At 39.5% G+C, this 13084-nt stretch overlaps 1 protein-coding gene across 1 annotated transcript in view; it reads right to left on the reverse strand.

The window, feature by feature from the left end:
- Positions 1–13084, reverse strand: part of PIK3C2G (phosphatidylinositol-4-phosphate 3-kinase, catalytic subunit type 2 gamma) — a 215084-nt gene that overhangs the window by 118044 nt on the left and 83956 nt on the right. Inside the window, exon 15 of the mRNA XM_009332846.1 lies at positions 6651–6839. Within this exon, the coding sequence (XP_009331121.1) occupies positions 6651–6839 (189 nt within the window). The remainder of the gene's footprint in view (positions 1–6650; positions 6840–13084) is intronic.

The raw sequence follows: 13084 nt of genomic DNA on the forward strand, positions 1-13084 counted from the left end.
TACACTATGCAGGATTTGAAATTTCCCCTTCACAGCTCATTTCGCAACCTGGATTCTCCTTAAGTTGTGAAACTGATTTCCTTTGATATTTAACCTTAACACCCTCTTTGCTGTTTTGTTCTTCTCTCCCTGCATGATGCCAATGATTGACAGCCACCCATTTTATAACTTCTGTCTAAGCAGCTGTAGATTGTTACGTCTCCCTTGAGACTTTAAGATAGTTTTTGTAAAAGTTGAATTTTGAGCTGGATGAGCATAGATTACAATTTGCTTTAGAAGTAAGAACAACTCACAGTCTTTGATTCTTTTCATATGGATAGCCAGTAGGGAGCTATTTGTCTAGCTGTACCTTGCAGCTAAATCAGATTCAAACAGGAAACTAAGTGCTGCTGAGGCATCCTGTGGATTTGTGAAATTCTCTTGAGATTTTAGCATTTGCTAGTGCTGACTTCACTGTAAATGAGAAATAGATGTGCATTTCATTTTTAACAGTTTTATTATCCTAATTTTATTGCACTGTCTCAAATAACCCTATGCTGGAAGGTATTTATCAAGTAAGTGGAACTATACAGTTCACTACATTTTCTAGCATGTGAGGATCTCTGTAGAGAACAGAATGGCCTTTCACGAGCCATCTTTTAAGTTAGAGGCTTATAACATGCCATATATTTCTGCAATTCCCTTCACATTTTAAGTTCTGTTGCATTTTCAAAAAAGAAAGACTCCCATGAAAGGTACCATGAAATGCATGTTATTAAGTCTGGCAGAAACAAGGAAGGTTGAGCTAGCAAACCTATTGGAATGAAGATACCAATTCAAAATAAAAAACCCCTCTAAGTAGTAAAGGATATCATGTCACTGACAGGTGCAACTGGGCCAGGAGAGAAAGTATGGAAGAACTGTTTAAAAGAATAGACAGCTAAGTTTTGGGTGGCAGTTTAAGTATTTTAAAAGTAATTAGACAGGAAAAGAGAAGAAACTTAAAGAATAATAATAATTAAGGAATTCCTTTAGTTTTAGCACACAGATAAAATTAGCAGGGCTATTTGCTTTCTGTTGGTGATTTTTTTCATCCCTCTGAGGGCTTCTAAAGAAAACACTGTGTGAGTGTATGAAGATTAGAAAATGGCAAGGACTAAAAGAAAGTACAGAAAGATAACAAATACCATCAGTAAAAAGGACACTGGATTCTCAAAATTTTTCAGTTGAAAAAGAGGAATATATTCACCCCTCATTGTGATAAGACATGGGAACGCTCCCCATCCCTCCCACACTGCAAAGCTCATGGTCAGATACGCTAGCTGTTGCTTTGGCTGATCAATTGCCAGATGGATCTGTAGAATTTACTCACAGAAAATATACTTTAAGTAATGCTTACATAGATTTTCTACAAGAAATTTTGACTAAAGCAACTAGTAATAAGTTTAAGATGTCATGGAGACCATATGGTGAACCATATCCTAGGAGAGAACAAGATAGGAAGAAATTAACAAAAAACAGTTTTCCATTTGAAACCTGTGTGATCTAGAAGGTTCTTCCCACCCCAGAGACAAACTTTGTTCTCTGTTACATTAAAACAAAAGAACAAAACATGGAAAACTTGGTTATTTACAGGTTTAGCCTCCTGATTAGATTGCACACTTATGTACAGAAAGCATGCCATATCCTGCATAGTTGTCCATTGTTAGCTGTCTTACTATAGCTGTCTGTTGTAGTATCTTCATATTTATTGCCAAGAAAGCTAAAAGTGGTTAAAGGCAGTGAAAAAAAAAAGGAATTAATCACATTATGATGCTTAAAATGAAGAGTTGTCTATTCCTAACAATGCATACATCTCTATGTAAGTTATCACTAAATTTCATGTACGTTACAACAAAGCAGTTTTAAAGCTTTATCAGTAGTGTGTTCTATACATTAAAGTATCAAATTAATTGTAGAGTGTTGCTTTGTTCTTATCTTATTTCTTTGCATAAGCCTGTGTTTGCTCTCCACATTGATATACAACTGCAGCCTTTTAAACCAAGTAAGATGCAAACAGGCAAGATATGCTCTAGCTGTATCTGATAAATACTCTGTTTGGCATTCTGCTGTGGACTCTCAGGGAGCATTTCACATTCTGCTTTTATTAAAACAATGACAATCTGATTCAACACTTCCAAAATCAATTTGGCTTTCAAAGGTGTAAGAACAAACTCTGGCTTCTAGCTATCACATTTTATTACAATTATTGGTTAGAAAGTGAGTTTCACATATATTGGTATATATCCTAACCTCTGCAACTCAACAGCTATTCTGCTATATAACGTGAAAATCAACAATAATACGGTGAGAGTCAAAGCCTGATGGATGCTATAACCAAAAGGGCATCTTCTCTGGTCAAGGAGAGGTGGGAGGAATCACATCTTCCTCTACTCTGCCTGCTCCATACAGGGAATAAGTAAGGTAGCATAAAACCCCATAAAACCTTAATGTCTGCTCTCAAAATCCTCTGAATCAGCACATGGTTTTAAAGGAATGTCCTTTTCTGTTCATTTGCCCTGACAGAACTAGAATTTAGCAGAAAGTTTCTAGGAAAAATTGTTAAGCCTACCAGTGAGGTTATGTCTTCACCTCCACTGTCTACTGATAAAAGTGCTCTCTTCAGAATGGTTGCAGCCATGCACAATACTGGAATATGACATACCCTCTTTGGTGGCTGTTTCCTGATTCTAGCTCGATTTTCTGATTCCTAGCCACGATACCTCGCAGGTCTGCAAGTGTACACTAGATGTGCCAGAAAAACAAGGCTGGAGCAAGCAGTCCACTATTTGGGTTAATGAATATATTTTGGCTTTCATTTTCAATAATTTGAATAGCAAAATAACCTGACCAAAATGTGTTAAGTGCGGGTGTTCTATACGTACACAAAAAATTGGCATGTTAGCAATATATCATAAATGATGGCATTTCTAACACTGCCTTTGGTTTCTTTCTGTCATCAAGAAAATTCTCTGAATAAACCGGTGTACTGGTGTCATTTCCCTGGCTAGTGTGCCATGCAAAGTAGATACAGTTACAGAAAGCTCTGACTCCACTAAAGCTTGGCTTTTTACCAAACTCAGTAAGTGAAGTCACTGGTAAAATGCACAGGGCACCAATAAGCAGTGCTGAGTAGGAGGGACCAGCTCTATACCTTCTGCCTTAGGGAAAATTAGCAATGGCTTATAATCACCCTTCCCTGAAATTAGAGGTAAAACTAAGAGTGTGAAATATTATTCTGCACTTCCCCCCGCCATCCTCTCCATCCCATCTTTATTGATTAAAGAAACATTTATTGTTTTTTAAATTGTTTTTTTAAGCGTTGGCTTCTGGGGCTTTAAGAATCAATGCACTTGCTGCAAGGACTGGATGCAAGGTTGCTACTGAATTTATCTGTGAAATGTACCACGATTGTGTTTCCAATTTATGAAAGTTCTTCCTTTCCACTGCATAAATGAGAAAGATATCATCTGGCTGCCTTGAGATGTGCCTGCAAACTGGAAGAGCATAAACTGGAGAGACATGCTCAAAGAACAAGAAACCTCTATTAAATTGTACATTTAACTGTGTAGTGAACAAAACAATTTAGAAGTTTCAGAAAGTTGCAAAGAGCGTTCTACCTCGGATGTGTGATAACAGGGCTTGATCTGATGGGCCGTGATACCTCTCCCTAAGCTCTGTGATACTGTCTGCTAACCCAGGCAATGAGGCAGTGCCTCCAATGATTTTTATTTCTTTATACTTGCAAATGTGAGCTTGAGCTTAATCATCAGGACAGATGCTGCTTTTGTGCTCTGAGAAGAAGGATAATTTAGAGTCCCCAGCCCAAGACTTGCAAAAGCGACTAGCGATTTTGAGTTCCCTCTCTAAACTGTATAAAGAGTAAGCACATGCCTGCAGGAGGAATTCAGGTTCTCTTTAAGACACTGCAAACTGACGTTCCAGCAAAGGAAGCATACAAAATTTGGAGTGATTGGAAACTCTTGGTCTCTTTTACCGTATTGCTAATAATGTGGTAAATTGTGGTACACAGAAATGATACAATATAGAGCTGAACTGTGGATCTCCTTGCTACAGGATGTTCTGAAAGCTGAATGTTTATGTGGAATCAATTTTTATTTGGAAAAAATCATAGAAGAAAAACGCAAGAGGGCTCTTAAACTAAAAAATTCTGTCTCAGGAAGTCTCTGAGCTGCAGATTACTGGAAGTTGGGAGAATAGCACAGTGTCGTTATGTTTGGCTCATTCTCATTGTCCTCCCTAGGTATCTGTTGGAGACAGGATGCACTAGACTGATTTTTGGTCTGATTTAGTGCAGCCGCTCCTGCATTCTTGCATTATGTAACAATACATGTAGACAAAGATCAGCCCTAATTTATTTTACTTACCTATGATTTAATAGTGATGGTAACACAAGTCCTTAAAATAGACAGGAATATATAAAGAACATTTATTTTATATTCTGTTCATGTTTTATATGAACATGGATCTTTCAGCTGTGTCTCAGTAATCACAAGAAATCAGAGAGCTGTTTTGTGGATGATAGAAGTAAGGAACTGAGTTGATGAACTGTCAGCACCAAACATAATACAGGATAGAGTTGAATGAACCTTCAAAAACAGCTCAGCTACGGAGCCTACAATCCAAAGTTAGTGAAAGTAATGGTGAAGGAAAGTTGGACCCTATCCAGTGCTACTTTACTTTTGAAAATGCTTGAAATTTGAGAAAAAGAGAACCAAGAGAAGAAACCTCAGAAATCCATTTATATGGAAAGTACTCCTCTCCTTCAACCCACTCTCTCAATTCACATATACATGTCTCTCAGCAGTTAAATCACGTGACCTAGACACCTCTGAAACTAGACATCTTTAAGGAAATGTAATCCCTCTGTTTCTGAAGGTTAGCTTCCCAGCTGTTCATGCACCTACAAAATATTGTGGATATGTAAAGGACAGAATTTTTTTTTTTTTAAAGAGCATTTGTACTGTGATCCAGAACTCCTTTCTGTAGTGTTAGCATGAAACAAAAAAGACTGATATTATCTTCTGTGAGAAAGAAACTAAAGGGACAAACCAGCTAAGATCCTGATCAGAAGTACTCGTTCTTTGGCACCACTGCAGGTGCCAGCCACTCCCAACAGTGGCACCAGGAGAGACAAAGTGATGACATCTTCCCATCTTTTCATGCCAGCAATCTTTGTGGTAGCCAGAATGAAGAGTGTGTAGACTGCATCCACTACACGCTGAGAAGCTCTGTGACAGGCTGAGTCATATTAAATATCCTGTGAAGCACCTGACAGGACTGATATTCTGCACCACAGCCTGATGCAGAGCTGCATCTTCAAAGAACAATCAAGCTCTTCATTTGCAGAAATGCCACCCATACACAGAAACAAAATTTGACAAAAGGTCTGATCTGAAAGCCTGGCATGCTCTGACAAACCATCTCAAAATCTCTTGCTACTCTGGGGTGTGGAAGACAACACACTGCCCATATACTCCTTTACATGGTTCTTTTATAAATTAGAAATGGATTCTAATAGATTAATAATGGCAAATAAGATAATGATAATATGCTCCAAAACCTGATCTTTCAGGATCTTTGCTTCCATCATTCCCACTAAACGTAAAAAAGACATGTATGCAAACACGTGAAACTGCTAATAGTTCAGATATAAACGTGAGACACAGGTATTCTTAGGAAATTACATCCAGAGGGAAATAACAGTCAATAGTTTTATATTATTAAATAACTATTTTTTAATAATGTGGAGGTGAGTGTATACAGTCTTTTCTCAAGTAAAGCTTTGGGTGAGTTTTTTTTTTCTAAAGGTATAACATGGAACTGAGATTGCAAAGCTGGTGCAGCTTGTGCTTACCCAGACAAGCAAGGGCTTGCTAAACCAAATTTGCTCAACTATTTCATCCACACGTTTAATGTTTTTACAGGTAGATCGCTTCACGCAAAATACCTCCCAAGCTTTGGAGGAAATGTAACTGCTGACACAGATTCTGTCCCCTGACATCTGCTGTTACATCATAGGTAAGACTATCTCCAACATCAAGAAAGCTTTCCAACAACCAACCAGCTCCCAGTGTAAGAAGTGGGAGTGGAACATAAGGCATCACAACAGAATTTATTCAAAGTGTGGGGAACTGACTTCAAAGTTTCATCCTATCTACTTCAGAAAGATGGGCTACAGATGGGACTGTATGTATTTACATGGCATCACAATCTAGAAGCATATTTCAGTCCTTCTTATCTCCCATTAGTCACTTCATGTCTAAGTAGTTTGAAGATACGGAGTGCTATGTAAGTGCTAAGTATTTGACTGATCACCTGTTATCAGAAACTGACTGAATCCGCCACAGAGAATGAAATACTCTTTTCATTATCCTGAGAAATAGAAAACCTTCTCAGCCATGAAGGCAGGGCTGGCATGTTCAACACAAGGTCATCACAAGAGTTGCAACTATATCTTCACTTTGACACAGGGACAGAACTGAAAGCACAGTCAGTGAACCAAAGCATGATACTGTGCTGAGCAAATTGAAGTGCTGAATTAATCAGCATGATTGTAACATGATCATTCTGTTTATTGTTATTTTCCTACTTGGTTAATTTTCCCTTACCTGAAAGTCAGAAGCCCAAGTGCCTCCAGAGGATCAGAAAATCTCCATCTCTGCAACACAGTATACATTTCTGATACAGTCATTCGATCCCAACTGGGTGCACTGCCCAGTACCAGAGGAAGGGAGCAATTTTGATTATTGCAGTAGTAACGATAAAACCATAAGATTCTTCTCTGTTCCTCTGAGAGTCTGGAAGAAAAGATTAGAAATTCAGTTTGAAATTAAAACCACCTGGAGCTTTGTGTAGCAAAAAACTTTATTGTGCAGGGGGGCCAAGTCACACAGTACACTGCTTTTCGGCTAAGTACGTGTTTTCCTTGGGGCAGGATATCATTTTCTGCAGACCAGCTTTTATAAGAAAAGTGATACTTATACTCTGGATCTGTCAGCCTTGGGTCATCTAAAAATGAAGTGTCAAAAGACACACACATACGGTTATTTCACTTCACAAGCACTCTCATTTTTCTTCTCCATTGTCTCTGTTGTTGTTGTTGGTTGTTTGTTTGTTTTTACTGGGGTTTATCTGACAGAGACAAAGAAGGTGCAGTTATCACTGGATAAATTATTGTTACATCCATCTGCTACACATCATCTCTAACTAACTACTGTAACAACTGGATGCACGACACTACTAGCCATAGCTTTCATTCCTGCCCTTGCTTTGACTGTTTAATACAGGTGTGTCTATTTTTAGTGTATTTGCATTTAAAATAGGGTTTAGGCACATCCATAAGAACATGAGTGCATGTGCACGCACATGCACACACAGAGTGTGATTATCCCTAGCACTGGTGTGAGTTTAGAAAAAGGAAGGAAAGCTCCCAGCAACTTCTATGTCTGTTTGCAAGGCTTAGCATGCTGTGCTTCGCTGTACTCACTTACAAAAATGGATGCAATACCAAATTCCTCAGAGAGATATTAGATATCTAAATGACATATTGATAAAACGGTCAGTCATCACACCATATTTCACTACAGTAAGAAATGCCTCAGAATAATTTTTGCTATGTATACTCTGATTTGTCAACAATTCAGATATCTTTGCTTCATGCATATTAAATCCTAGGCTTTGATACCATCAGAAAACAGAAAAAGAAATTCCCCATGAGAGAAAAGCTCAGACTATCTGCTTAATTTGATATCAGAGCCTTCAGAAGCAAGCTTTGAGAGTGCAAACTCTCCAGTTCACACAAATCATTACTGAAACCAAAAGGAACATCGGTTTTCTTGGGCATGCTTGACCAGATTGGTGATCCATCTATTTAATAAGATAACATAACTGTGACTTTAAATGGACCTAGATATTTCAGAGCAAGGTGTGAGAAACTTTGTAGAAGGCTGTAAGTAAATAGCTCATTTCCAGTCAAGCGTTTCATTATCCAGATGTGTAAGCAGGGCTCAAAATCCCACTGTTTACATTCCTTCCAAGGTCTTCTTCCTTCTATTTGCAATGTTTTGGGACATTCTTAGCCAAAAAACTACCTTAGCCCTGCTCTAACTGTCAAGATCGTGGCTTTCACAGCTCATAGCAGTGAGTTCCTTTGGCTCTGTATGCACTGGAGAACTTTTCTTCTTTGCAGTTTTGAATTGCCAAGCATTTAGGAACAGAGTGGTGGTACAAAGATGGGTATGTTTTTTACTGTCACAAGAGTGAATGTTTATTTCTTTCCCTTAGGAGAATAAGCTTTTAAATGTATATAGAAGATGAACCTAACTATGATACAAACTCTGTCATGACTTTTTGTAATTATTTCAGGAAAAGTATTATTTTGGTAACCATTTCAAGAAACGGCTTCAGAATTCACAGCATGACTATTGTGATAATAGATAGATGTCTTTGTGTTTGTGTGAAGAAGTCGCACACAGAAAAAGGGATAAAAGTAGGCCTAACGCTTTATTGCCTGTCTGGTTTTCTTATGCATTCCAATGGTATTCTGCAGGACAGTTCAGCTAAAGGGCCCCTTTTATATGTTGACTTTAAACAGGGATTTAAGCTTTCACACAACATCCTCCAAACTAGACAATCTGTTGTGCAGATTAAAGAAGCTAAAGCCTCTACTGAGCTTACAAAGGGAGATAAGAAATCAATCCTTGTATCAGGTTTTCTAAATAACAGATTTCTCCCTCTGACTTCACTCCAGAGGCAATGCCATTTGCTCTTTCCATGTTTTAAAGATCAGAGATGAAATTAGAGGTTGGCTGGGATGGTTTTTTTTTAGGTTTTCATTTTAAGTTTCTTAGTTGTAACAAAAGTTTACATACACATGTAATAGGACATTTAAGATGGATGGTAAAAGTATTTTGCATACATACAGCTTCTGAAGATTGTTATGTTAATAAGGACATTTCTTTGGCTCATAAGGGATAAGATGCTAATAAACCCTCTTTATTGATAAAAATGCATTTTATGTTTTTTTAGGTAGAATTGTATGTAAATTTCCCTCCATATAACAGCTATATTAAAATATGTAGCCTTCTACTCAACACAAATAAAACTAAACTATCTTAACACCTAAATAATTCAGTAGTTTTCAGTTTGAAAGTTTTCATTAATCCCTTTAGCTAAACGAAGGAAACAGCTTCTGTGAAAGCTTTGTTAGCTGGTCTTAATTATTACTGTTTTTTGTTGGGGAAATGGCAAAAATGAGTTTAAATGCTTCTGAGCTGTTTTTGTTGTTCATGTTCAGTACTAAAGCAGAACAAAACAAAAAGCAAAAAAAGGAAAGAGCAGCAAATCTAACAAATGCAAATTTCTGTCCCCCGGCACCGATTCCCACTTGCAAGTTTCTCTCCCATGGACAGACTAGCAAAGTGTACCACGCTTTTTTAGACCTTTTCCACTATTCACTCAACTGGAAGTAGCCTTTCTAATTGCAATTCACAGCAATGGCACTCTCATGATGACTGGTAGGCAAACTAGATTGTTACCAGGTAAGTGGCGAAAAGGAAAAGGAAAAGAAAAAGGGAAGCTGAAAGAGAGGAAAAAGTAAGGTAGAAGGAAAATGATGAATGAAGGAAAGAAAGATAGCAGAAACAAGACTGTCATCCTGGCTTCAAACCAGTCTCTGATCCTGACACTGGGAGCCACTGCGCACAAGCAGGCTGTATCATGTTCAAAGAGCAGCTATTATCTCAGATGGCTAGTTTTCGCGGGTTTGTATTTCAAACACAGCAATCCTAACGCGAATCAAAAGCTCACATCTGAACTGTTTTCAGAAGTCAGCCAAAGCAGCTGGCAGTAACTAATGAATTCTCTTGTTCCACCCTCTCTTGCCTGGTTTGGTGATGACACCAAAGATCACACAGCAGCACACAGCGTAGGGCTGTGAGGAGCACAAGAGCCATATAGGTGAAGTTCATTTCCTTCAGTCCCATCGATCCCGTCACTAACCAACATCCAAGAGATGCTGGCCACGGAGACCAGTGATCTGAGCCAGCTACCAGAGAGACAGGGGTCCAAGTGTCAGCTACTGGGAAGACCATATGTCTAGACCAGCTACTGGGGAAACCCACGTCCGTGTAACAGGAAGAGGTCCAAGCACCAGCAACCGGAGTGTGGTTGTGAACCTTGAGGGCTCACATGTCTGGGTGTCAGCAGCTGGGGAGAGCAGGGAGATCTGGGGCCAGCTACAGGATTGACTATCTGAGCCCAACTACTGGAGCAAATAATATTTTGATACTATAAATATAAATATATGTATGTATGTATATGTATTCCACCAGTGGACTTTGATCCTGATCAGGCAGAGAGGAGGAACAGAATCACGCTGTCTGTGCTGTCCATTTTGTGGCAGTGCTACATGTTTGTGTGTGCTGGTAGGGTACTGCTTTCTGCCTGTGTTGATTTGTTGATATTGCGATCAGGAATATGTGGTCCACCTTTCTAATGGCTGAACCTGGGGATATGGAGCTGCAGCAGCCTTGCATTCATAACACTGCTGGATTCAACAGCCTAAAACCAGGACAAGCATGCAGTTGTCTGTTTTTAACCATTGTTTCTTCTTTTTCTACCATAGGATTAAGAACATTTTCTGTCCATTCACATATTCCCTCTGCTTTCAGTAGAATGAACAGAAGGACCCCAACAGCCTGAGAAAGGTTTCTTGTGTCTTCTAACCACAGACACCCATCTACTTCAAAATCATATTTGAGGCTTGTAAGCCTGGAACATCATCATACAGACATACTGTCACTGAAAAGCTACCTAGATTCCTTTCTTTTTCTTGACATACAAAAAAGAAGGAAGGAAGAGATCTTCAGATATCATGGTAACGTGTTTGGATATCAATATGTTGTTACAGATTTTTTTAATGAAACTCTATCATGACCAAGGAAGGTAAAAAGAATGCCTCTGATACAGATACAACAAAAATTACAGGCTGACAGATTCCTCTTGATCAAAAAGTACTTACAAATAGAATTCCTTCATTCAAACCCCAAATATGCTACCCTTCACCTTGATGATTCATTTGGTAGACCAGCTTTGCCCATAACACAGGATAACCGAAAACAACAAACTGTAGAAAAAAAACCAGGACTACCATTCTCTTTCCTCCAAGAACCTGTTACTGAAGTTATCAAAGCCTTAACTCCAGCCTGGTGCCTTTCAGTGGTCTCTTCCCTTCATATTCTCACAGAACCCAAAATTATTGTATTAGGGATGCTATAGGATCTACCCTTGTCTGGTCTTTGTAATACCTATTTATGAACTTGTTATCCATGGATTTGTGTATAGCCTTCATGAATCTGATGATGTTGTCTACCTCCACAGCTTTGTGACAGCAGATTTAAAAGTTCACCGCTAACTGTCTTAGGAAGTACTTTCTTCCATTTGTTGACAGTTGATCTCCTACTTGTTTCATTGAATGTCCCTAGTTCAAATGTCATGGGATTTGATGATGCATTCACCTTCTCCACCACCATTGTGATTTTATAAAAAAAAAATCATACATACACACACATCCTCTATTGTTCTCCTCTCCAAACTAAGGAGTCCCAGCCTTTTTAGCTTCTCTTGGTCAAGCAGCTGCTTAATCCCTTTAATCATTTTAGTTGCTCTTTGTACATTTTCCAGATCTACTGTGTCCTTCCCGAGTTGTGGAGACAAGAACTATGCAGCATACTCAAAATACAGCACATCAAGGTTTTAGACAGCAGTGAAATGGCACACACTGGCTTCTTCTCTACACCCTTCCTGATGATATCCAACATATTGTTGGCACTTTTGGCTGCTGCTGCACATAGTACTCATGAGTTCAGGGAAGTATCAGCAATAATGTCAAGATGTATTTCCTGTGTTGTAACTGTCAGTTCTGAGTTCAGTGTCATGTACAGATGCTTAGATAATTTTTCCTTAAATATATCCCTTTAAATTTATCCACACTGAAGCTCATCTGCCATGTTTATGCCCAGCTTTGTTAAGTCCTTCTGGATCTCCCCTCCATGGCACGGTGTTGGACAATCTGGCAGAGCTTAGTACTATCTGCAAATCTGGAGACTTCCCCGCCCACTTCCTTCTCCACATCATTGATGAAGATACTGAATAAAACTGGTCCCAACGTTGAGCACTGAAAGACCCTACTGCTGATTCTTCCATTCTGAAAAGCCACCATTAAACATCCAATCTTTGCCTTTAACCAGTTTTCCTCTAAACCCATGGCAACTGCATTTCTTTACCAATCTGATGTGGAACCTCAGCACAGAAGGGAGGGGGTCCAATAGTACAGAAGAATGGATGGTTGCACTGGCAAGGACCAGCAGGAGGAAGAGACTTCCCCTGAAGCCTGAGGTGCCCGTGCAGAACCACTTCACCACTCTGCAGACTGAAGAGGGAAGACCCATCACACCAGGAGAGATGCTGGAGCTAAGGCAGCCCGATCTGCTCCTGTATAACAACCAGCGCCACTAATAAAAGGCAACAAGTGATAATAGTAGGTGACTCTCTTCTGAGAGGTACGGAGGCACCCATTTCCCAACCTGATGCACTCTCTAGAGACGTGTGCTACTTACCAGGGGCTCGCATCAGGGATGTCACAGAGGGGCTACCAAGCCTTGTACAATCCACTGACTATTATCCACTGCTGCTGTTTCACATAGGCACCAGTGACACTGCCAGGAGCAGTCTGAGGACTATCAAGAAAGACTACAGAGCCCTGAGAGTGGCGGTAAGGGACTCTGGAGCACAGGTAGTTTTCTCAATCAATCCTCCTGGTCAAAGGGAAGGGGTTTGAAAGGGCCAGTCGAATCTGGCAAGTCAACAAACGGTTACAGGACTGGTGCCACAGCCAGGGGTTTGGCTATTTAGACCATGGGACTCGCTTTGAGAAACCTGGTCTACTGGGGGCTGACGGGGTCCATCTGTCAGAGGAGGGGAAGAGCATCTTTGGTCATAGGCTTGCCAAGCTGGTGAAGAGGGCTTTAAACTAAAGTTGCCA

This window comes from Pygoscelis adeliae, unplaced genomic scaffold (genome assembly GCF_000699105.1).
Source record: "Pygoscelis adeliae isolate BGI_AS28 unplaced genomic scaffold, ASM69910v1 Scaffold38, whole genome shotgun sequence".
Taxonomy (NCBI): Eukaryota; Metazoa; Chordata; class Aves; order Sphenisciformes; family Spheniscidae; genus Pygoscelis; species Pygoscelis adeliae.